This window comes from Mesocricetus auratus, unplaced genomic scaffold, assembly GCF_017639785.1.
Source record: "Mesocricetus auratus isolate SY011 unplaced genomic scaffold, BCM_Maur_2.0 Super-Scaffold_100676, whole genome shotgun sequence".
NCBI classification, from domain to species: domain Eukaryota; kingdom Metazoa; phylum Chordata; class Mammalia; order Rodentia; family Cricetidae; genus Mesocricetus; species Mesocricetus auratus.
Window position 1 is genome coordinate 63,624,605 of NW_024429266.1, and position 24,559 is coordinate 63,649,163.

The 24,559-nt window shown below is 40.9% G+C and overlaps 1 protein-coding gene across 1 annotated transcript in view; it reads left to right on the plus strand.

Annotated features, from left to right (window-relative positions):
• Actr3 (actin related protein 3) overlaps positions 1 to 19,991 on the plus strand; it is a 51,623-nt gene extending 31,632 nt beyond the window's left edge. The window contains exons 8-12 of the mRNA XM_040739414.1: positions 700 to 873; positions 7,294 to 7,386; positions 7,758 to 7,883; positions 9,843 to 9,926; positions 18,817 to 19,991. Coding sequence (XP_040595348.1) covers positions 700 to 873; positions 7,294 to 7,386; positions 7,758 to 7,883; positions 9,843 to 9,926; positions 18,817 to 18,912 — 573 coding nt within the window. The 3' untranslated portion in view covers positions 18,913 to 19,991. The remainder of the gene's footprint in view (positions 1 to 699; positions 874 to 7,293; positions 7,387 to 7,757; positions 7,884 to 9,842; positions 9,927 to 18,816) is intronic.
• The last annotated feature ends 4,568 nt before the right edge of the window (positions 19,992 to 24,559 follow it).

Consider the following 24,559-nt stretch of genomic DNA (forward strand, 5'->3'; position numbering starts at 1 on the left):
GGCTTCCAACTCACAGAAGATCCTCCTGATTCTGCCTGCCCAGTGCTGGGATAAAAGGTGTGCATCATCATGATGCCACATGAAAGCCTTTATATCTTTTTGTTATCTGTGATAATGTCTTCAGCTTCCTTGGGAAGAGAGTTGGATGTGCAAAGTTACAGGAAATTGAATATTTATTCAAAATTGCCAGAGAGATAGAAACAGTGGGACACAGCCAGAGATCATCACATACTAATTCAGTCTTGCAGATAAAGCGGAGTAGCTCACATTTCTCTACTTCTGTATTCATTACCTTAATGAGAATTAGTTTTGCTCAAATAGGCATAAAGAATCTGGTTTTGTAGGTATATTCTTTTTTATTTGCATGTATTTTTTCATTTTTCTTTTTTAGAACATTTTGTTCTGTTACAGACATAGTAGATGGTGAAGACTTTAATGAATGTTTTCAGAAAATAGCATTAAAATAGTTAAGACCAAGTCTAGACTTTCATATTTTAGTTGTATTGATGGAGTCAGAAACTATGTATGGATGAGCCATTCATTTGTACTATACAATATGCTATTCTAATATTAAATTTTCACCTATCAAGATTACCTTATTATATTTAATGAAAATGTTCTTCATTTTCTTTTTTTTTTTTTAAGCTTTACCTAAAACAAGGGGAAACAATTACTTTTGTTTCTTTATTTGCTTTTAAGGAACGCTATAGTTATGTCTGCCCAGATTTAGTAAAAGAGTTTAACAAGTATGACACTGATGGGTCAAAGTGGATCAAACAGTACACCGGAATCAACGCAATCTCAAAGAAAGAGTTCTCCATTGACGTTGGCTACGAGAGATTCCTGGGACCGGAGATCTTTTTCCACCCAGAGGTAACACTTGGTGGTCGTTGGTTTTGTTTGTTTTTAAATGGAATTGCTTCGAATTATGTAGAAGAAATTATGTAGAGAGAATCTATCTCAGAAACTTTCTTTAGTGTCCTAACGCACCATAAAATGATTTCTGGCATAACCTACCCCTACCCCTGAGAAGCAGCTCCTGGTAAAACAGCCTTATCTGTTATCCTACTTCTTTCGTCTGTATGTCTCATGTCATGGAAGAACAGGGCAGAGGATAGCCTTTCCAGTTTGTAATGACTTAACCCTTGGGAAAGATTCCAGAAAGCCCGCATCTCCTATAAAATGACCGTGTGCAGACTTCAATTATTGTCATAGCTAGTAGGATAGTCTCTGATCTGTGGAATCTAAGGAACATAAAGACTGTCTTAAAAATAATATAAATTCTTCAGGTAACTAGGTATTAGGAATTGACTCTTTTAATATTCAGTGCCTGCTGTGCTTATACAGCAGCAAGAACAATTAGTTTTGATAATTACTTTTTTCCAACTTATTATTGGCTATGACTTTCATGGTCTCAGATTAAGCATTGGATTTTGAAAAGCTGAAAGATTATTTAATCTTATTCTTTTTGAGTTTAGAGAGTTTAAATAAGTAGTTGCTTTAACAGATGGGCATATGTGTTGAGGGTATAGGAACAGAGAGCATAGTATGTGGAAATGTAACATGGAAATGACAGCTTTCCATGTTACATATAAAAAAGGTAGTTTTCCAACAGAACAATGTTAGGAACCAGGTTGGAAGCATGTGAGTTCGCTTCAGTGTTTCAAGTAAATAAATATCTTATGTCGTGAGAAAGGAGTGAAGGAAAATGGAGGTCTTAAGATTTAGTAATTTTGCTTAGATATGAGAGGGATAAGAATATGAAGAATTTATAACTTAGGTAACTTGGATCTTTCAAGTGAGATGTTGAGTTGTCAGAATAAATAGTGAGGTCAGAGCACATGAGACTGAATACATACACATTTCCTTAGCTCTGCATGGGGCTGCAGTTCTGTAATTCATCACTCCAGAAGCTAAGGCAAGAGAATCTTGAGTTGAGGCCATCTTGGGCTCCACAGAGAGACTTCTTGTTCCACACGCCCCAAAAGCAAAGCAAACCAAACATCTGAACATCTGAGTTCCAGAGATTTGCAGCCTTGATATCCCCCTTAGTTCACTTTTGAATTGACTTTGAGCTGTGGAAAATAGCTGCCTCTTCTCTCCTCCCGTTGTCCCTTTGTACCCTGATACTTGTTACACTTGAGTCAAGTCACAGTGCTTCTGTCTGCTTGAGTCATGTGCTTGCCCTGTGTCCAACTCAGTCCTGTGCCCTGTTGACCATGTGGTCATTAACAACTCATTTGCTTGGTTTAAATGTGATTATTAGGAAATTGTCTCTGAACTCTCTGCTAGCTTAACAAGTCTCTTCTCGGGATATGCAAATACATAATTTTTTGTGAATTTAAATTTCTGGATTGTGGGCTGACTCAGTATAAACCTTGTAGACTTTCTGTAGAGTCCCATATCCTTCTCTTTCAGTCTGGAGGTTCCCATTGCCTCTTCCCTTTTCTCTTGTGTTGGATACCTTTCCTTATGTTGTGTCTTTTTCAATCATAATTTCAATCATACTGTCCAGTTTTTTTCAGGTAAAGATTGTTTGTTCCTAGACTTTCTAATAAAGCAGAGGAGAAGAAAGCTTGTTACATTTCCAGAAAGGCTCCTGCATGGAGGGTAAAGGTTTGCAGTAACAGGAGAAAGGAAGGAACGAAGGCAGCGATCAGTAGTCTGTGAGCTTCATTTAGGACTTCGACACCCCTCTGTGTGCCTTCATTACTTTTAGATAGGGCAAAAATAGCTCCTGAAGCTGTTCTCTGAAGAATGTTCTATTCTTAAGAATAGATTAGGCAGAAGTCTTGATGAGGAGAACACATTTGATGGACTCCTATGGAGAAGAATTGGGGTTGACTGAAACTCTGTGTCCTTACTTCCTACCTCAATTTTTAAGATCCCAACTGTGGTTAATTCATACGGGAGAGGTCCACATTATTATCAAACAGTTACATTCTCATTTGTCACTGGTGACTTAAATGTAGGGGAAGGCCTGCACGGCCTTGTCTTTGTGTTGTTTTAAGTTTTGACTTTAAAATTTCTCTTTACCAATGGTTTTAGTTTGCACGGAGAAAATTAAATGCGTATTTAGTTAGTTCACTGGTGTGTGTGTGTGTGTGTGCTAGAAAGTGTGTCACTTCCCAAGTGAATTTTGATGTTCCTTATAGATACTTCTGTGTCCTTGTTTCTCTGACATTTGAAGTATTCATTCATTATTTTATTTATTTATTTATTTATTTGGTTTTTCAAGACAGGGTTTCTCTGTATTGTTTTGGAGGCTGTCCTGGAACTCACTCTGTAGACCGGGCTGGCCTCGAACTCACAGAGACCTACCTGCCTCTGCCTCCCGAGTGCTGGGATTAAAGACGTGCACCACCACGCCCGGCTCATTCATTATTTTTAAAATTTGGACTGGATGAATGATTATTTAACTTATCCAAGATTTGAACACTAAGTTACAATATGTGAAAGATCCAAGAAAGTTTATTTTGGGTTTTTATTGTTTTTTTCTTACAATGTATTTTGATCATAATTCTTTCCCCTTCCCAGATTCTTCCCAGATCCTCCCCCAAGCTTCCTACCCACCCAGCTTTATGCTGGAGCAGGCTCGCTCGCTCTTTAAAAAAAAAAAAAAAAAAGGAAAGAAAGAAAAAAGAAAAATCAGTAAGACAAAATGTGCACCATAAAATGAAGTCTGAAGTCAGTTTTTGTTGGCCTCCTGGGTGTGGGGCCTGCCCTGAAGTAGGGTTGATACCCAGTGGCACTCCATGGGATAAAACTGATTTTTTTTCCAGCAGGTACTGGTTGCAAATACTTTCTTACAAATGGGTGGGAGGTTGTGTCTGCTTACTCCTCTCACTGCTGCATGTTGTCTAGTGTGAGCCTGTGAGAGTCCCTGGGTTTGTGTGTATCACTCCTGTTGTGTCCAGAGGACAATGTTAGCTTGGAGTTACCACCGCTGGCTTCTGTGATCTTTCAGCCTCTTCCTTCTCTAGATCCCTGAGCCTCGTGGCGGGTGTTTAAAGCACACCTCCTTTTGAATACCAGAAAGAACTGGTTTCTTTTAGAAGGACTCTAAGCCATTTTATATTTTAAATTGATGAATATATTTCTAAGTATAAGAAATATATGGGATGTTGTATTTATTTGATATATTCAGTCCACCTAAGTAATCCTACTTTAATAGCCCCTTAGAGTGTTCTTAACAGCTGTGTGCTGCTGAGACCTTACCAAGGAACAGTTAGAACTAGGACTGACTCGCAGAACAGAGCTGAAGGAAGGGCTGAGTATTAGCTTTGGGTAGTTACTGTTGAGTTAATTAAAGTATTAAGGAATTGTAGTAATTTATTATTAACCTCTTTAATGTTTCGTTGTTCTTTATAAAATAATTCACTTTTTGCTGCTTTATTGAATATTAATCTCATTTTATTTTTCTTAATTACTGTTATTTATGTACATGGGTATTTTGCTTACATGTATGTCTGTGTACCATTTTCTGTTCGCTGAGAACAGAAGAGGGCATTGAATCACCTAGAACTAAAATCTTGGATGGTTGTGAACCGCCATGTATGTTGGTGCTGGGAATTGAACCTGGTCCTCTGGAAGAACAGCCTGTGCTCTTAGTTGCTGAGCTTTCTCTCCAGTTCCAAATATTTAATTTTTTAAAATATGTTTATGGATGCATGTTGGTGCACTTGCATGGAGGTACCTGCCAAGACCGGAGGGTTGGATCTTCCTGGAGCTAGTTAGAGGCAGTTAAAGTTACCCAGCATAGTGGCAACTGAACTCAGGTCCTCTGCAAGTACAGCACACAACATTAACCACTGGGCCACTCTACTGATTTTCATTTGGGGTTCTGTAGTGCAGTAATAGCCCCTGATGTTCTCCAACATATAGGCCCAACTTCACCTTCATTTCTTTCTGTATTAGAATTTCTTTGTGTACACAAGAGTATAGGAATTTAAAGGTTTTGAGAAGTTTTGCTTTTGTGCATTCCATATTTAAAAACTAAAAACTGGATGTAGTAGTGCATACATGTAAACCCAACACTCTGTAGGTTAAGGTAGAAAGAAGGCTGACCCTAAACTCTAGGCCAGCCTAGGCTTCATAGCAAGAACCTGGGTTGGTAAAATCAGAAGTGAGGAGCGGTGACTATAGTAAAAAGGATGCAGAGACAGCTGTGCTCTGGCCTTTTGCTTACAGTGTGGCAGATAAGTTGAGTAAGATTATGGGAAAGGTAAATATTGAAGAGGACAAAGGACAATGAAGAGACTTTACTAGTTTCGCCTTAACAGTAGATTTTCTAGAAATCAGTGCCAAAAAAAAGGTTGTTTTGTTTTTTGTCAAACTGTTCTCTGTCTAGATTTGGGGAAATTAAGGATTTTTGTGGTGTGTGTGTGTGTGTGTGTGTGTGTGTGTGTGTGTGTGTGTGTGTGTGTGTGTGTGTTAACTAAAGTCAATGCCATGTTCTGAGGTTAAAGTATTACCATGGGCTCATTAAAGCTTTAAGAGCTGTAGACTCTTCAGAGCACATGCTGTCTAAAGTCAGGAAAGATGCCTGCAGTCACAAATGTGATTGTGACAGTAACATTTGGAGTTCTGTTTAGGTTTGTTTCAGTTAGTCAGCCTCTGCCTGTGTGTGAGCTTGTCTTTAAACGACATCTAGATCTGAGCTTTGTGTTCCATTTTCCTGTAGTGCAGTGTGGGAGTCTACTTCCCAGGTAAAACATGAGGCATGTTTGTTTGCTTTTGAAATGGCTGTATTTTGGCTGTGGTGTATCATGAATACATCATTGACTTTTTGTTCTTCGTCTGTTGATAAAGTTCTTGAGAACAAACTACTGAAGACTGAGCTAGTATTCTTAAGGGAAGACAAAGGTTAGGTTTCTGTCAGCTCCTGGTCATGTTTCATCATACTATCTATGCATACCCCTGGTCTGTGTGTGCTTCTGTTTGAACTAAACACCATCCACACTGTTGTCCATGTCTGAAGGATGCTGCTTAACTGGTACTTTGTTGAAAAGTCTGTCCGTCTGTCCATCTGTCTGCCCCAACCTTTTTCCTAGACACATGTGGACTACACTCTGGCACTGTGCCTTTCTAAACAGCAAGGTTACCAACCACAATGTGGAAAAAAAAATGACACTCAATGACTGTGAAAAGGACATGTGTTTACAGTTTGACAGCTAAGCAAGACAAAGTATCAGTCTGTTTAGCTTCAACCAGAATGTGCACACTTGAATTCAAAGTGTTACCTGTGGCATGAAGGTTGCAAGTCAGGTCTTCACACAGGCAAGTTTGCAGATGCAAAATCTAATGATAGGGCATGTGGCATCTATTTCACCATTACTGGTGATTGTTTTCACCTTTTTGTAGACATTTCTATTTATGTATTTGTGCCTAATGACCTGTGGAGGTCAGAAGAGGGCATTGGATCCCCTGAAACTGGAATTAAAGGGGGAGTTGGAGCCATCATGAATGTTCTGGGAACAGATTCCAGGTTCTCTGGAAGAGCCACAAGTTGTTGAGCTATATTTTCCACTGGAGTGAAGCTGTTTTACATAAGTACACAGATCAGAGTTCCCTTTGGGAACTTTTGAAGGAGCCGAGGCACTAATATGCAATTTTGAATCTGTGTTAGCTTTGCTTGTTTTTCAGATGGTAATTCTGATTCTCTTAGCAGTTACTCTGATTTTTACTCTCTCATAGTAGAGGTAGGCTTTACATGCTCTTTCCTCTAGTGTGTACATTATTTTAATTGAATTTCTTCTGACTTGTAGCCTCAGTAGAAGGATAGAAGTCAGATGAAATTCTATCCTCTTTTGAAGACTAGGGTCCTGTTGAACTGGCTAGTTTGTAACTGGAGTTTCTTTCCAGCCCGGTCCTACAGCCAATTAACCCCAAATAAATGCACAGACGCTATATTAATCATAAAACTATTTCCAAAGGCTAGGGCTTCTTACTTAAGGCTAGCTCTCCTTTAATTATCAACCCATAACTATTAATTTGTATATTTCTACATGGCCTTATCTTACCAGAGAAAGCTAGTGCATCCTATCTTGCCCATAGCTACATGGTGTCTCCTCTGGCGTCCCCTCTTTGCCTCCTCTCCCCAGAATTCTCCTTGTCTCCTAGTCCTGCCTATCTTCCTGCCTCTACTGGCCAGTCAGTTATTTTTTATTCATTAACCAATAAGAGAAACATATATACAGATCATCCCCCATCAGTACTTCAACCTTTTGTTGCTGTAATATTTAAATCAATAACAATCCCATAACTCATGTATAAAATTTACTTATCTTTCAGTTTGCTAATCCAGATTTTACTCAGCCTATCTCAGAAGTTGTAGATGAAGTCATTCAGAACTGCCCCATTGATGTCAGGCGTCCTCTCTACAAGGTTAGTGTTCACAGCAAAAACTGGAGTTAATTTTAAGTTTTCTTTTCATAATATTTACTAGCATATTTTAAAACCTTTTTTTTTTTTTTTTTTTTGGTATTTACGAGACAGGGTTTCTCTGTATTGTTTTGGAGGCTGTTGGTCCAGCCCAGCCTCCAACTCACAGAGATCCGCCTGCCTCTGCCTCCCGAGTGCTGGAATTAAAGGCGTGTGCCACCACTGCCTGACTTTAAAACCTTTATTTTTATTCATCGTTGAATATTAGAAAATCATGTATTAAAAAGGACACAATTGAATTCCTTGTATATTTGTCTTTAGATTGTCTTTTAAAATAAAGGTCATAATTGTTTTTGTTTTTTCTGTCAACACAGAACATTGTCCTCTCTGGTGGTTCAACCATGTTCAGGGATTTTGGACGTCGTTTGCAAAGAGATTTGAAAAGAACCGTAGACGCCCGGCTGAAGTTAAGCGAGGAGCTGAGTGGTGGTAGATTGAAGGTTGGTTTTCTCAACTGTTGTCTGAGAAGGTTGAGGGTCCCTTGGTTATGTAGACAGAACAAGAATGTTTGCGGGCTTCTCCCTGAGAACAGGAGGATGAACTTAGCAGTGCTCTGCTGGGACATTATTTCTGTCCGTAGACTCATGCCATAAACTCTGTCTTTTGGTACTTTGATCTGTTTTGAACTTTATGGAGTAATGGCATGACTTCACAGCTCAAGCAAACTGCTTATGCAATAGGTTTTTATGTTTGTTTTACTCTTCAACCAACCAGTTCTGCTGCCACACATTTACCCCTCCACTGTACAGAAGGCTGACTTGTTTTTCACGGGCATAGATCAAGAATCTGTGGAGTAGGGCCTGGTGAGATGACCTGGCTGGTACAGATCAGATGCTTGTGGTACAAGCCCAGTAACTTCATGGAAAGGTAAAAGGAGAGAACCAGTTTCACAGTGTTATCCTCTGACCTCTTCAGGTGGACCATGGAGCACATACACACAAATAATAAACTCTTAAAGAAAAGGTTTAAATTCTGGATTTTGGGAATTCGTACATTGATTATACACTTTGTGGCTGCTGACCTGAAGGAGATTTCACCAGTTGACTCAAGAATGACCTGTCTATTAAGAAGAAAACCGAATAAAATTCAAAGCAAAACAATATATTATCCAATCAAGGAACGTACACTTAAAAAAAAACAATAATTTTGACAATTATCTATATTGGCTGTGTGTGCATGAGTGCATACATGCATGCATGTGTATGCACCTGTGTGTATGCACTTACACATGTTGAGATAAGAGGATAACTTACATGAGTTGATTTTTATCCTTTTACTATGTGGGTACTGCAGGCAAACTCAGATTGACAACAAGTGCATTTTAACCACTGAGCTGTCCTGATGACCGGACAAACTCCAGTTAAGGTCCTCTAGGATTCAGTGGTCATTTGGTGTTTTCTGGCCTTAGCATACTTGAAGAACATAGGCTGTGTATTTTCTACACTTTGTCTTGGTTTGGGTTTGTTTAGAGTTCTCCCATTGGGTGGGTATAGTTTGTGGTTTGGCAGTCACATCACAGAAGCAATGTGATGTCAGTTATTGCATTTTATCAGAGGATGTATGATGTGAATTGTCCTGCCTACTGACTTTAACACTTGGCTGGAGTGGTTCCTACCAGTTTCTCTGTGTGGTTGTTAACTTTGCATCTGCCATGTATAGACCTTAGAGGAAGCCTTTCAGACTATGGAGCCATCCTGTTTTTCATCAGACTTTCAACCAGCAGCCTTAACTCCATTGTTGTTTTCTTGAAATAGTTGTAGCTGAGGTAAATGCCAGAAGTATAGTTCATGTAAATTTTTTTCTATTTGCCCTGGTTTGCTCCATGCATGTCTCCTTTTATGTATTTGATTGTATGTTTAGTATTTAATTATACATGTTTATGGGGTATAGTGTAATAATTCAATACATGTATACAGACTGTAAGATCAAAGCAAGGTAATTGCTCAACTATATTCATAGCAGCTTAATTCATAATAGCCAGAAACTGCAAACAACTTACATGACCCTCAACTGAGGAATGGATAAAGAAAATATATATTTACACAGTGGAGTATTACTCAGCCATTAAAAACAAAACAGCATCATTTCTGTTTCTTTAACACTTATCATTTGTGTCTGGGGTCTCTCAACTCTTTTCTTGTAGAGCTGTATAAAGAAGCTTCTGTGAATAACTATACTATGATGTGTATGCTGGGAAGTGTGATCCTCACTCCTGCTGTTCCATCCTGCTTCTTCCTCAGGGTTCTACTTCAGTCTGTAGATAATCTTCATTCATTCATTCATTCATTCATGTCACTTGGACTTCATAATTATCATTTGTGTGTTTGCAAATTTAAGCATAACTGATAAATTGTTGCTTGAATTTACTGTTGAAATGATATTACTATGTTACTTTTTAGCCTAAGCCCATTGATGTACAAGTTATTACACATCACATGCAACGGTATGCAGTCTGGTTTGGAGGGTCAATGCTGGCTTCCACGGTACGTATATTTACTTGTAAATTTTCATGTTTAAGATAGAAGAATAAGGAACTTAATTTTTTTTGTATGTATGCGCATAGTATTTGTAAAACTGGAAGCCGTTACATATTAATATTCTTTGTACCTTTGAGCTTATTATACTGTATTTTAACATTTATCATAGGGAAAATTCTTTTTTTTTTTTTTTTTTTTTTTTTTTTATATTAATATTTTTTTTATTTTCCATTTTAAATTTAGATAAGAAACAAGGTTGCTTCACAAGTCAGTACGAGGTCCCTCTCCCTTTCCCTCCCCTCCTCCTGTGCCCTCCCCCCATCCCCCCCCCGTTATCCCCTCATTCCCCCAGGGAGGGTGAGGCCCTCCATGGGGGTGTCCATAGTCTGTCATTTCATATAGGGCAGGGCCTAGACCCTTCCCCAAGAGTTCAGGGTGAGAGTGCACCTCACATTGTTCTATGGGAGTCCAGAGACCGTGTGTATACTTGGGATGGGTACTGATCTGCTGTCCAAGGCTCAATAGATTACCTAGGCCTCCTCACTGACACCCAGATTCAGGGGGTCTTGATCAGTCCCATGCTGGATTCCCAGGCTGATGCCTGGGATTCAAGAGTTAACCTTTGTCTGGTCAGCTGTTTCTGGGGGTTCAACCAGCCCAGTCTTAATCCCTTTGATCATCAGTCCTCCCTCTCTGATACTGGCTTTCTTGAGTTCAGCTCAGTACTTAACCAGCCAGTAAATGAAGTTTCTGTTTCCCAGACTCTCTGGCAATAGGATTGTAGGCTGGCACTCCCCAGATCTATGTCTAAAATCCATATATGAGAGAGTACATGCCATGTTTCTCTTTTTGTGACTGGGTTACCTCACTCAGGATGGTTTCTTCTAGTGTCATCCATTTGCCTGCGAATCTCATGATTCCATTATTTTTTTCTGCTGAATAGTACTCCATTGTGTAGATGTACCACATTTTCTCTATCCATTCTTCGGGTGAGGGACATCTAGGTTGCTTCCAAGTTCTGGCTATTACAAATAAAGCTGCTATGAACATAGTGGAACAGACATCTTTGTTATATGAATGGGCATCTTTTGGATATATGCCTAAGAGTGCAGTTGCTGGGTCTTGTGGTAGGTTTATTCCCATTTTTCTGAGGAATCTCCATACTGCTTTCCAAAGTGGCTGAACCAGTTGGCACTCCCACCAGCAATGGAGGAGTGTCCCCCTTTCACCACATCCTCTCCAGCATAAATTGTCATTGGTGTTTTTGATTTTAGCCATTCTGACAGGAGTGAGATGGTATCTCAGAGTTGCTTTGATTTGCATTTCCCGGATGGCTAAGGATGTTGAGCACTTTCTCAAGTGCCTCTCAGCCATTTTAGACTCCTCTATTGAAAACTCTCTATTTAGTTCTGCAGCCCACTTCTTAATTGGGTCCTTTGCTGTTTTGGAGACTTGCTTCTTGAGTTCTTTGTAAATTTTGGAGATCAACCCTCTGTCAGATGTGGGATTAGTGAATATTTTTTCCCATTCTGTGGGCTGCCTTTTTGTCTTGCTGACTGTGTCCTTTGCCTTACAGAAGCTTCTCAGTTTCAGTAGGTCCCATTTATTAATTGTTGATCTCACTGTCTGTGCTACTGGTGTTATGTTCAGGAAGCTGTCTCCTGTACCAATTCTTTCAAGGGTACCACCCACTTTCTCTTCTAAGAGGTTCAGTGTGGCTGGATTTATGTTGAGGTCTTTGATCCATTTGGACTTAAGTTTTGTGCATGGCGATAAACATGGATCGATCCGCATTTTTCTACATGCCAGTCTCCAATTATGCCAGCACCATTTGTTGAAGATGCTTTCTTTATTCCATTGTATATTTTTAGCTTCTTTGTCGAAGATCAGATGTTCGTACGTGTGTGGGTTAATACCCGGATTTTCAATTCGATTCCATTGGTCTGCCTGTCTATTTTTGTGCCAATACCAAGCTGTTTTCAGGACTATAGCTCTATAATAGAGCTTGAGGTCAGGGATAGTGATGCCTCCGGACGTTGCCTTGTTGAACAGGGTTGTTTTGGCTATCCTGGGTCTTTTGTTTTTCCATACAAAATTGATTATTGTTCTTTCAAGGTCTGTGAAGAATTGTGCTGGGATTTTAATGGGGATAGCATTGAATCTGTAGATTGCTTTTGGCAGGATTGCCATTTTTACTACATTGATCCTACCTATCCAAGAGCATGGGAGATCTTTCCATTTTCTGAGGGCTTCTTTAATTTCTTTCTTTAAAGATTCAAAGTTCTTACGATACAGGTCTTTCACTTGTTTGGTTAGCGTTACCCCAAGGTATTTTATGTTGTTTGTGGCAATTGTAAAGGGTGATGTTTCTCTGATTTCTCTTTCAGCCCTTTTATCATCTGTATATAGTAGGGCTACTGACTTTCTTGAGTTGATCTTGTAACCTGCCACTTTGCTGAAGGTGTTAATCAGCTGTAAGAGTTCCCTGGTAGAGTTCTTTGGGTCACTGATATAAACTATCATATCGTCTGCAAACAGTGAAAGTTTGACTTCTTCCTTCCCAATTTGTATCCCCTTGATCCCCCTTTGTTGTCGTATGGCTATAGCTAGAACTTCAAGTACCATGTTGAAAAGGTATGGAGAGAGTGGACAGCCTTGTTTTGTTCCTGATTTTAGAGGAATTGCGTTGAGTTTCTGTCCATTTAGTTTGATGTTGGCTGTTGGTTTACTGTATATGGCTTTTATTATGTTTAAGTATGTCCCTGTTATCCCAGATCTCTCCAAGACCTTTATCATGAAGGGATGTTGGATTTTGTCAAAGGCTTTTTCAGCATCTAGTGAGATGATCATGTGATTTTTGTTTTTCAGCTTGTTTATATGGTGGATTACGTTGATGGATTTTCGTATGTTGAACCATCCCTGCATCCCTGGGATGAAACCTACTTGATCGTGGTGAATGATTGTTTTGATGTGTTCTTGGATCCGATTTGCCAGTATTTTATTGAGTATTTTTGCATCAATGTTCATGAGGGATATTGGTCTGAAGTTCTCTTTCTTGGTTGTATCTTTGTGTGGCTTGGGGATCAAGGTTATTGAAGCCTCATAGAAAGAGTTTGGCAAAGACCCTTCTGCTTCTATTGTGTGGAACACTTTGAGAAGAATTGGTATAAGCTGTTCTTTGAATTTGTGGTAGAATTCTGCACTGAGGCCATCTGGACCTGGACTTTTTTTGGTTGGGAGACTTTTGATGACAGCTTCTATTTCCATAGGGGTTATAGGTCTATTTAAATTGCTTATCTGTTCTTGATTTAGTTTTGGCAAATGATAGCTGTCCAGGAAGTCATCCATTTCCTTTAAATTTTCGAATTTTGTGGAGTACAGGTTTTCAAAGTATGACCTAATGATTCTCTGGATTTCCTCAGAGTCTGTTGTTATGTCCCCCTTTTCATTTCTGATTTTGTTAATTTGCGTGTTCACTCTCTGCTGTTTGGTAAGTTTGGACAAAGGTTTGTCTATCTTGTTGATTTTCTCAAAGAACCAACTCTTCGTTGCATTGATTCTTTGTATTGTTTTCCTGGTTTCTACTTTGTTGATTTCAGCCCTCAATTTGATTATTTCCTGGCGTCTACTCCTCCTGGGGGAGTTTGCTTCTTTGTGTTCTAGAGCTTTTAGCTGTGATGTTAATTCTCTGGTATAACTGTTTTCCTGTTTCTTCATGTGAGCACTTAGTGCTATGAACTTCCCCGTAGCACTGCTTTCAAAGTGTCCCATAGGTTTGGGTATGTTGTGTCTTCATTCTCATTGAGTTCGAGGAAGTCTTTAATTTCTTTTTTTATTTCCTCTTTGACCCAGGGATGGTGCAGTTGAGCATTATTCAATTTCCATGAGTTTGTAGGTTTTCTGCACTTTGTGTTGTTGTTGAATTCTAATTTTAAGGCATGGTGGTCTGATAAGATGCATGGAGTTATTCCAATTTTTTTGTAGCTGCTGAGGTTTGATATGTTGCCAAGTATGTGGTCGATTTTTGAGAAGGTTCCATGTGGTGGTGAGAAGAAGGTATATTCTTTTTTATGTGGATGAAATGTTCTATAGATATCTGTTAATCCCAGTTGGGTCATTACTTCTATTAGACCCTTTGCTTCTTTGTTGAGTTCCTGTCTGGTATTCTTGTCTAGTGGTGAGAGTGGTGTGTTGAAATCTCCCACTATAACTGTGTGGGGCTTTAGATGAGATTTAAGTTCTAATAATGTTTCTTTAACGAATGTGGATGCCTTTGTATTGGGGGCATAGATGTTCAGGATAGACACTTCGTCTTGGTGGGTTTCCCCTGTGATGAGTATGTAATGACCTCCTTCATCTCTTTTGATTGATTTTATTTTAAAGTCTAGTTTGTTAGATATTAGGATTGCTACCCCTGCTTGTTTCTTGGGTCCATTTGATTGAAAAATTTTTTCCCAACCTTTAACTCTCAAGTAATGTCTGTCTTTGAGGGTGAGGTGTGTTTCTTGTATGCAGCAGAAGGAAGGGTTCTGTCTTCGAATCCATTCTGCTAGTCTGTGTCTTTTTATGGGTGAGTTAAGGCCATTAATATTGAGGGATATTAATGACCATTGATTGCTCATCCTTCTTCGATTTGCGATGGTTGTTGTTGGTGGAATTATGGGTGGAATTTCGCCCCTTTGTTCTTTTGGCTGTTGGTAGAGAGGGATTCTCTAATGCTTATGTTTTTCTGGTTGTAGTTAGCTTCCTTGGGTTGGAGTTTTCCTTCCAAAATTTTCTGTAGGGCTGGGTTAGTGGACACATATTGGTTGAATCTAGTTTTGTCATGGAATATCTTGTTTTCTCCGTCTATAGTGATTGAGAGCTTTGCCGGGTATAGTAGTCTGGGCTGGCATCCATGGTCTCTTAGTGTAGGTAGAATATCTATCCAGGACCTTCTGGCTTTCAGAGTTTCCATGGAGAAATCAGGTGTAATTCTGATAGGTCTGCCTTTATATGTTACTTGACCTTTTTCCTTAGCTGCTCTTAATATTCTTTCTTTATTCTGTATGTTTGGGGTCTTGATTATTATGTGGCGAGGGATTTTTTTTGTGGTCCACTCTATTTGGTGTTCTGTAGGCTTCTTGTACCTTCATTGGCATGTCTTTCTTAAGGTTGGGAAAGTTTTCTTCTATGATTTTGTTGAATATGCCTTCTGCCCCTTTGAGGTGGATTTCTTCTCCTTCTTCTATACCTATTATTCTTAGGTTTGGTCTTTTCATGGTGTCCCATAATTCCTGGATGTTTTGTGTTAAGGATTTGTTGGATTTAAGGTTTTCTTTGGTTGATAAATCCATTTCTCCTAATGTATCTTCAACACTTGAGATTCTCTCTTCCATCTCTTCTATTCTGTTGGTAATGCTTGTATTGGTAGTGCCTGACTGTTTGTCCAGCTTTTCTATTTTCTGCCTTTCTTCAGATTGTGTTTTTTTTAGTGTCTCTATTTCAGTTTTCAACCCTTGCAGCATTTGCATTGCTTCTTGCAATTTTCTGTTTATCTGTTCGTCCGTTTGTTGCCTTTTATGAATTTTTTGGTTTGTTCTTTCTTCCATTTCTTGCATTTTTTGGTTTGCTTTTTGTTCCATTTCTTGGATTTTGTGCTTTGTTTCTTCTTCCCTTTCCTGCCTTTTTTGGTTTGTTTCTTCCTCCATTTTTTTTATTTTTTGCTTTGTTTTTTCTACCATTTCTTGCATTTTTTGCTTTGTTGCTTCTTCCATTTCCTGCCTTATTTGGTATGTTTCTTCTTCTAATTCTTGCATTTTTTGCTTTGCTTTTTCTTCCATTTCTTGCATTTTTTGCTTCATTTCTTCTTCCATTTCGTGCCGTTTTTGGTTTGTTTTTTCTTCCAATTCTTGCATTTTTTGGTTTGTTTTTTCTTCCATTTCTTGCATTTTTTGGTTTGTTTTTTCTTCCATTTCTTTGAGGGATTTTCCAATATCCTCTTTTAGGGCCTCTATCATTTTCATGAAAGTGCTTTTAAGATCGTTCTCTTCTGCTTCCTTCGCGTTTGAATATTGGGGTCTTGATGGTGTGGAGTCTCTAGAATCTGGCGGTGTCATATTTGTTTTTCTGTTGCTGACTGTGTTTTTGTATTGTCTCTTTCCCATCTCTTCTTTTAGTGGGTGCAGAAAGAGCCCCTTCCTGGTCTGGGGACCAGAGTTCCCTTTGGTGGGTGCTAGTAAGTCCAGTAATCTGGTGGTTCTTCTATGCCTTGTCCAAATGCTGGTCCGTGGGTAGAGAAGAAGAACAGGAATCTGGGGCGCTTAGCCTCCTACCTGGTCCCCTGGACCCTATGCTGGGTCCTGTTGTACCTGATCCGGAACAGCTACTCCCCTGGTCTCCCTGGTTCCTGTAGTTTCCTGGTCTCTTTGGTGGGAGAGAAGATCTGGAGTCTGGGGTGCTTGGCTCCCGCCGGGATTGGGAGCTCTGTGCAATTCCCAGGCGATCTGCAGGCTCTGGAACTCAGGCCGGGAAGCTGGCCTGTTTACCTGATGCTCCCTCCGGGATTGGGAGCTCTGTGCAGTTCCCAGGCGATCTGCAGGCTCTGGAACACAGGCCGGGAAGCTGGCCTGTTTACCTGATGCTCCCGCCGGGATTGGGAGCTCTGTGCAGTTCCCAGGTGATCTGCAGGCTCTGGAACACAGGCCGGGAAGCTGGCCTGTTTACCTGATGCTCCCGCCGGGATTGGGAGCTCTGTGCAGTTCCCAGGCGATCTGCAGGCTCTGGAACTCAGGCCGGGAAGCTGGCCTGTTTACCTGATGATGCCAGAGGGACAGCTACTTCCCTGTACTCCCAGCCTCCTCTCCTTTCCTGGAATCGTTGGTGGGAGAGAAGATCTGGAGTCTGGGGTGCTTTGCTCCCGCCGGGATTGGGAGCTCTGTGCAGTTCCCAGGCGATCTGCAGGCTCTGGAACACAGGCCGGGAAGCTGGCCTGTTTACCTGATGCTCCCGCCGGGATTGGGAGCTCTGTGCAGTTCCCAGGTGATCTGCAGGCTCTGGAACACAGGCCGGGAAGCTGGCCTGTTTACCTGATGCTCCCGCCGGGATTGGGAGCTCTGTGCAGTTCCCAGGTGATCTGCAGGCTCTGGAACACAGGCCGGGAAGCTGGCCTGTTTACCTGATGCTCCTGCCGGGATTGGGAGCTCTGTGCAGTTCCCAGGCGATCTGCAGGCTCTGGAACACAGGCCTGGAAGCTGGCCTGTTTACCTGATGCTCCTGCCGGGATTGGGAGCTCTGTGCAGTTCCCAGGCGATCTGCAGGCTCTGGAACACAGGCCGGGAAGCTGGCCTGTTTACCTGATGCTCCAGCCGGGATTGGGAGCTCTGTGCAGTTCCCAGGCGATCTGCAGGCTCTGGAACTCAGGCCGGGAAGCTGGCCTGTTTACCTGATGATGCCAGAGGGACAGCTACTTCCTGTACTCCCAGCCTCCTCTCCTTTCCTGGAATCGTTGGTGGGAGAGAAGATCTGGAGTCTGGGGTGCTTTGCTCCCGCCGGGATTGGGAGCTCTGTGCAGTTCCCAGGCGATCTGCAGGCTCTGGAACACAGGCCGGGAAGCTGGCCTGTTTACCTGATGCTCCCGCCGGGATTGGGAGCTCTGTGCAGTTCCCAGGTGATCTGCAGGCTCTGGAACACAGGCCGGGAAGCTGGCCTGTTTACCTGATGCTCCTGCCGGGATTGGGAGCTCTGTGCAGTTCCCAGGCGATCTGCAGGCTCTGGAACACAGGCCTGGAAGCTGGCCTGTTTACCTGATGCTCCTGCCGGGATTGGGAGCTCTGTGCAGTTCCCAGGCGATCTGCAGGCTCTGGAACACAGGCCGGGAAGCTGGCCTGTTTACCTGATGCTCCAGCCGGGATTGGGAGCTCTGTGCAGTTCCCAGGCGATCTGCAGGCTCTGGAACACAGGCCGGGAAGCTGGCCTGTTTACCTGATGCTCCCGCCGGGATTGGGAGCTCTGTGCAGTTCCCAGGCGATCTGCAGGCTCTGGAACTCAGGCCGGGAAGCTGGCCTGTTTACCTGATGATGCCAGAGGGACAGCTACTTCCCTGTACTCCCAGCCTCCTCTCCTTTCCTCGGGAAAATTCTTTTAAATGTGTAAAAATATACTCACCAGAATGTTACTGGTCTTTCTATTTAAACATCTAAAAATATCAAGGATAAATGTTTGCTTTCATTGAATAGAAAATATAATGCTTGCAAATGAACAAAGAGAATTATTCTAGAATCCTCTTTCTAGAGCAGAACATCTTTAAAGCTTTCTTAGAACATGTCCTAACATCATTAGTCTAGTAAACATTGGCTCTGTTATGTTAGGTCATGGGCTATTAAAACAAAGGTGTGTTTATTTACTAGGTTTAAAACGTTGGACATAAAACCTTTAAAATAAGTAAAAATTGTTTTAACTTTTAGTTATTTTTAGTTTCGCTATATTACCAAGGTGCATGTGTAGCTTGCCCTTTAGAATGTAGTATTGCAGCAAGTGGAAAAAGAGGGAGAACGGCGGGGGTGCTTATAGTGTGATGCGGTTCCTGGTTCCTTAGGCTCATGCTATACATTAGATTTTGGGCACCAAGTGGGGAAGTCCCAGCAGAACAGACTGCATGTCGGAATACAGCAGAGACAGGTGTCAGGATGGACTATGGGATGTGAATTAACGGTCCCGTATTTCTGGCAGATTTGTGTATCATAGATTTTAATCATGATTTCTAGAGTCATGAGGTTTGCCCAAAAGCTGTGAATAGACAGATAGATGTACATTTAACACTTGTTTTAAAGCATCTCTTACAGACCATTGGAAGATTGGAGTATTTATTTATTTATTTGACCTTTAAAAAATGCATCTTGTTTTGTTTTGTTTTCAGCCTGAGTTCTACCAAGTGTGCCACACCAAAAAGGATTATGAAGAAATTGGACCTAGCATTTGTCGTCACAATCCAGTGTTTGGAGTTATGTCCTAAAGTTGACTTCTTTATTGGGGTTAGGGAGATGGAAACGAGATAATCTTTCTGATGACCAGTTTTTGTCTGAATGGATGGTTCTGAGGTTTTTAACCAAACATGATCATACAGGAATATTTAATGAGTGTGTCAACATGCAGATGTAGAAGAGAGCCAAGACGATTGTTTTCCTTTAGGTTGAATATTTGAATCTTACGTGTATCAAAAAAGAAATGGGTTTTAGTTCTTTCTGTGCCCTGATATTTTGTATATTATTGACTTACCCAATGTGCTGGGCTCTGTGGGTGTGTAGAGAGCTCTGTAATGCCTGATTGGGCACTGCTGAGTGGGCAGTGCAGGAGCTTGTTTATATTTCATACTTTTTTATACTTTGAGGAAAAAACGTCAAAGAAAAACTAGTATTGGAGGGAAAAATGTGATCAAGGGAAAGATGAATTCAACAAGCAGCCTCATGGGACTTGGCCGCACACTCTGGGTTCCAGTTATCTCGAGCTGCTCCACCCTCCCTAGCCCACCAACGGTTCTCTCTGCAAATGCTTTGGATCTAGGAACCTAGTCTCCTGGGTTAGCCAATGTCTGCCCTGCTTTCCGGTTACTCACATTCTGTTTCTTGCTTTAAAAGACAAGATTGTTGGACCAGTATTGCAATTCTGTAGAGTCATTTCTTATTAAAACAATAATGTGATTACCAAAATTGGCATATTTAAGGCCTAATGCCGTTCTAATAAAGGCAAAAATTTCTTTTTACTACTTGTTTCAGGCTCTTTGATCTCTTTATAAGTTAACTAATATGTCTATTTTCTTCAGATTCTGCAGTAGCTCTTTAAAAAGCACAGCGGGTGGATAGCAAGCTGACTTTTTTATGTGCTCTGTACAAATAATTGTGAACTTTTAATATGTTGAGTGCTTTCATTTTGATAACTGGATCTCCATTTGATATTTTCATTTGTATAACTCATTTGCAGTCTGAATTTTTTTTAGTGCCAGTCCCTGACATATCATGAAAAGTTCGTTTTCTTTGCAATTTAAAATATCTGGATCATGAAGAAAAGTGATGACAATAAATTAAAATTGAATTACCCTTTCTGATGGTTTTTCTTCATGCAGTGTAGTTCAACTGGCTGTTTACATGTTTGATAGGATTTCTGTTTTTGGAGAAACAATGGGATTTGTTTAAGTCTCTAGCATGTGTGTGGTAGAGCGTAAGATTTTACCAGTTATATATAGAACAGCAAATGGGGCGGATCTGTTTTATAATCTTGAAGCACTTAAAACAGCAGTGTCAGGAATAACACGTAATACACAAACACATAGAATTAGGAATGTCTCTATACAAAAGGTATAAACCCTTAAAGTGCCTGTGTGATCTTTGCAATAAAACTATAGAGACGGACTCAGGAACTGAACACTAATTTTTATATAGAGTCTAGTATATCTGGATATTTAGAATCTTATTATTTATCTGAGAATGACAGTCTATGCTATGTGAGAAGTTGCATAATGAGTTTCATGAGCGTGTTACAAAAGTGTGAGAGTGAGTTGCTTCTTCAGCCTTGCCCTCTGGTGTTACTATTGTCCATAGCAATTACTATCTCATCTTCTGGCATAGTAATACGTACTTGACAAAGACTCAGCTGCCAGGCTCAAGGGATGTCTCAGGGTTAGGGCCACCTGTGCCCTTGCAGAAGACACTACTCTCCATGCACAGCTGCCTGTAACTCCAGCTACAGGTTTCTCTGTGGCTTTGGAGGCTGTCCTGGAACTCGCTTGGTAGTCCAGGCTGGTCTCAAACTTACAGAGATCCGCCTGCCTCTGCCTCCTGACTGCTGGATTAAAGGCATGCGCCACCAACGCTCGGCTGCTATGTGTTTCTTGATAAGCATTTTGGTCTGTGTCTGGAGGAGTAAACTTTACCACGTGAGTCCCTGCATCTGTGTGCATACAGGAATGCCTGGACGATTTATGTGTTCTCTGGTCACTTTCCATCTATTCCATTTGAACAGGGTCTCTCCATGAACGTGGGCCATGTTTTCCCTTTCATAGCTAGGCTGGAAGCCAACAAGCCCCAGTGATTCTCCTGTCTCCACTCCACCCTTCTTTGAGGTGGGGTTACAAGCGTGCCACTGTGTCCAGGATATCCATGGGTGATTTTACTCATTGCTGTCTCACCAGCTTCCAGAGATGTATTTTGACTCGCTACTATGGTCAAAGCTCTGTGCATGAAGACTAGCAAGCATTCTGACATGAGTTTAGTGGCTATAGTTGAATAGCTCAAAACAGCCATGTTCAGATGTTGCTATCTCTGACCTATCACTTTGGAACCTATTTAAAGGGGCGGGGAGTTATATCTGTTTTTAGAATAGGTCACATATTTGATACTTTATGTGTCTCTTTAAAATCTGTCTTAGCGTTCATCCTTTTCAAGGTCATCAGTTGAAAACACATGTCTTCATTTCATTTCCTGTTACAGTCATAAAATACCCTGGCAAAAGCAGTGGAAGGAAGGAAGGAAGGAAGGAAGGAAGGAAGGAAGGAAGGAAGGAAGGAAGGAAGGAAGGAAGGAATGAGGTATTTAGTTCACAGTTCCATGGCACAGTTGCAGGGGTGTTAAGTTGGGAGAAACCTGAAGAAGATGGTTGCATCCTGTCCACAGCAGACAAGGCATGTGTGTTGGCGGTCTTCAGAGACTGTCACGGGTGATTCTGAGTTGTGTCATGGTGAACACTGAACGACCACAGCCCTTTTGTTTACATTTGGTCTGAGCAGTTTTCTTTTTGTACTTAATTTCTCATAAAATTGAATTTGACATTCCTCAGCACTGGAAGCATGAATAAATGGATTTAAATGGCATTTTTCAAGACAGGGTTTCTCTGTGTAATAGCCCTGGTAGTCTTGGAACTTGCTTTGTAAATCAGGCTGGCAGAGATCCGCCTGCCCTGGCCTCCCAGGTGCTGGGATTAAAGATATGTGCCCCCACTTCTTGGTTTAAATATTTCTTTCCTAACTAAAAAGGAAATTGCTTCTTAAGCTCTGTTGCTTTTTCATTGAACCATTAGGATTCATTGAATCATGTATATATAATGTATATATGTGCACATGTTCTGTGTCTGAGTCTGGGAGTGCCTGTGCAAGGGTGTGTGTGTGGTTGTTGTTGCATAGGACAGCCTCAGCTGTTAGTCCTCCTTTCACCGTGTTTGAGGCTGCGTTTTATGATTTGCCACTCCAGGCTAGCCCGACAACTTCCATGGACTCTCCCGTGTCCTTTTCCCATCTCCAAACGAGTGCTAGGAGTGCTGAGACATAACACATCTGGCTGTGTGTGAGTTCTAGGGGTTTGAATTTGGCATTGTATGTGATGGCAAGCACACTGGGCTGTCTCCCTAGCTTGATACTGGTATTTACATCAAGGCAGCTATTTGTCTTTAACTTATTTCACAAAGAAATTGCTTTTTGCATGTGTCAGGAGGTAGGAGTGGCAGTCTGTAGCTTCTGAGCTTTTCCTCCCATCTGCCCGCTTTGAGCCAGCTACTGATGCTCCCTGCAAACCAAAAGCAGGTGGTACCCAGTTACCAGAATAATAGCTCTTTTTTTACCTAAAAGGAACATTTTCAATAATTTCAGAGAGAATGGAAGTGTTCCCTAGGCTATTATCATATATAATGAGATTGATTGGTAATCACCTTGGAATGTCTTCAGTGACAAATAATCTTTGAGATGCTGCACACAGGAAAAGTGAATGTTTTTTTTTTCTTTTGAGACTTAAAGATTGTTAAGAACTATATATATTATTTATGTATGTGTGCCCATGAGAGCCAGACGATGGTGTCAGAGCCCCTGTGGCTGGTGTTAAAGGTATGTTGTATGATGTAGTTCTGGGAACCACACTGGTCCTTGGCAAGAGCTGTGCATTTTAACTGCTGAGCCATCTCTCCAGCCCAAGTATGTTTTCTCTTTAGGACCCTCGAGGTAGCTTAACTGGTAAAGGCTCTTGTTGTCAAGCCTTGTGACCTAAATTCAAACCTTGGCTTCATGTGCACTGACACACATGTGCTCAAACACATAATGAAATTTTTAAGAGAGTATCTTCCTCTAAATATTGATAACTACTGTACACTATGCTCACCAAATCCTATCCTCCCAGACTTATGAAGTACACATTCCAATGTTGTCTGAGTTCTATGAATAGCTGCCTTTTGTGCTCTCTGTACTGGTTTATATCCCACAGACCAACAACACAAACAACCCCTTGCAGTATGTTATGCTTAAAACATTTTGTTTGTTCTGAGACACAAAGGGCCTTTGCTTGAGGGGCACTGTGGGGTTGAGTACAACTTTTCCTCCCAATGGTTTCTTTATGTTTTCTATAATGACTGTGGCTGTTTAACGCTGACATATTAGGACCAAAATGTTTGAATACACATTTAAGCAATTAAAAAGTATTGAATAGGAAACAAGTTTGTCTTGCAGCAGTTAACATGCTTAGGATAGGTTAAGACAGGAAAAGCCCTGATTATCTCTGTCCACAAAAAGACAAACATCAGAAAGATGATGGTTTGAAAGCGTTCTTTTTTATAAAAGGGATTTAGAGACAGAGCCATTTGCATAGCTCTTTCCTTTGAAGAATCACCCTTGTTGGGGCCAAAGAGAAGGCTTGGTGGTTAAGAGCTTGTGAGAGCCTGATGGTCTTAGTTTGATAATCTCCAGAACCCACATTAACAACAAACAATTGCATGAATCTATCAACCCAGCTCCCTCCATCCAGACAGGAGCGGGGAAGCTTGGAGTTCACCCACAGTGGAGGAAGTGGCAAAGCTGCAGCTTCAAGAAACCTTGCCTCAGAACTTAGCAGAAAGGGAATAACCGCATCCCAAAGATGTCCACACACGCATGGTATATGTATATATGTGCTAACAGGCACAAATGCACCACATACCATACATAAATCTTTTAAAAATTAAAGGAAATCCACCTTTGTATAAAGAATAACTTTGCCTAGTGGACTCCTCATGAAAGCCTGCTATATGTTAATTCTCTGATAGAGGGAGCGCTTTGTGGCAGCTCCCTAACCTTGAGTTTCTTGGGCATGATGTGCTTGCTTTGATGCCCTTGAAATGTTGCTGCTGCAGTAATTGAACTCAGCCTGTTACCCCCACTAGAAGAGCAGTGCATGTCCTTAACTGCTGAGTCATCTCTCCAGACCCTTAACGAAGCCTTTAGAGATACTCAAGAAGTCATTTGCATTAACAACACTATTTCTTAAAAGTATTTGACATTGCACGTGTGAGAGCAGGAAATGATTTCTATTTTGATAATTCTCAATTTAGCATTAAATGTATATTTGTAGCATAACATATAAATGCTTGTTTATATATAAATAAAATATATATATATATATATTTGATTTCCCTGTAACCTATTTTCCACCTTCAGTGGTTTTGTGTGTAGATACTTTTCTCCTGCAAAGGAGTATCTGACACTTAATTTTTGCCTTAGTCTTTGCAGTGTTGGGCATAGAGCAGAGAGGTTCAATAAATACTTCACACATTGATCCCAAGAAACATTTGTTTTAGTTATTTCCTTGGCACTTTTCTCCAAGCTTGGAAGGTAACAGATGGTGTGTGGTGCCCTTTTCATCACAATCCCACCC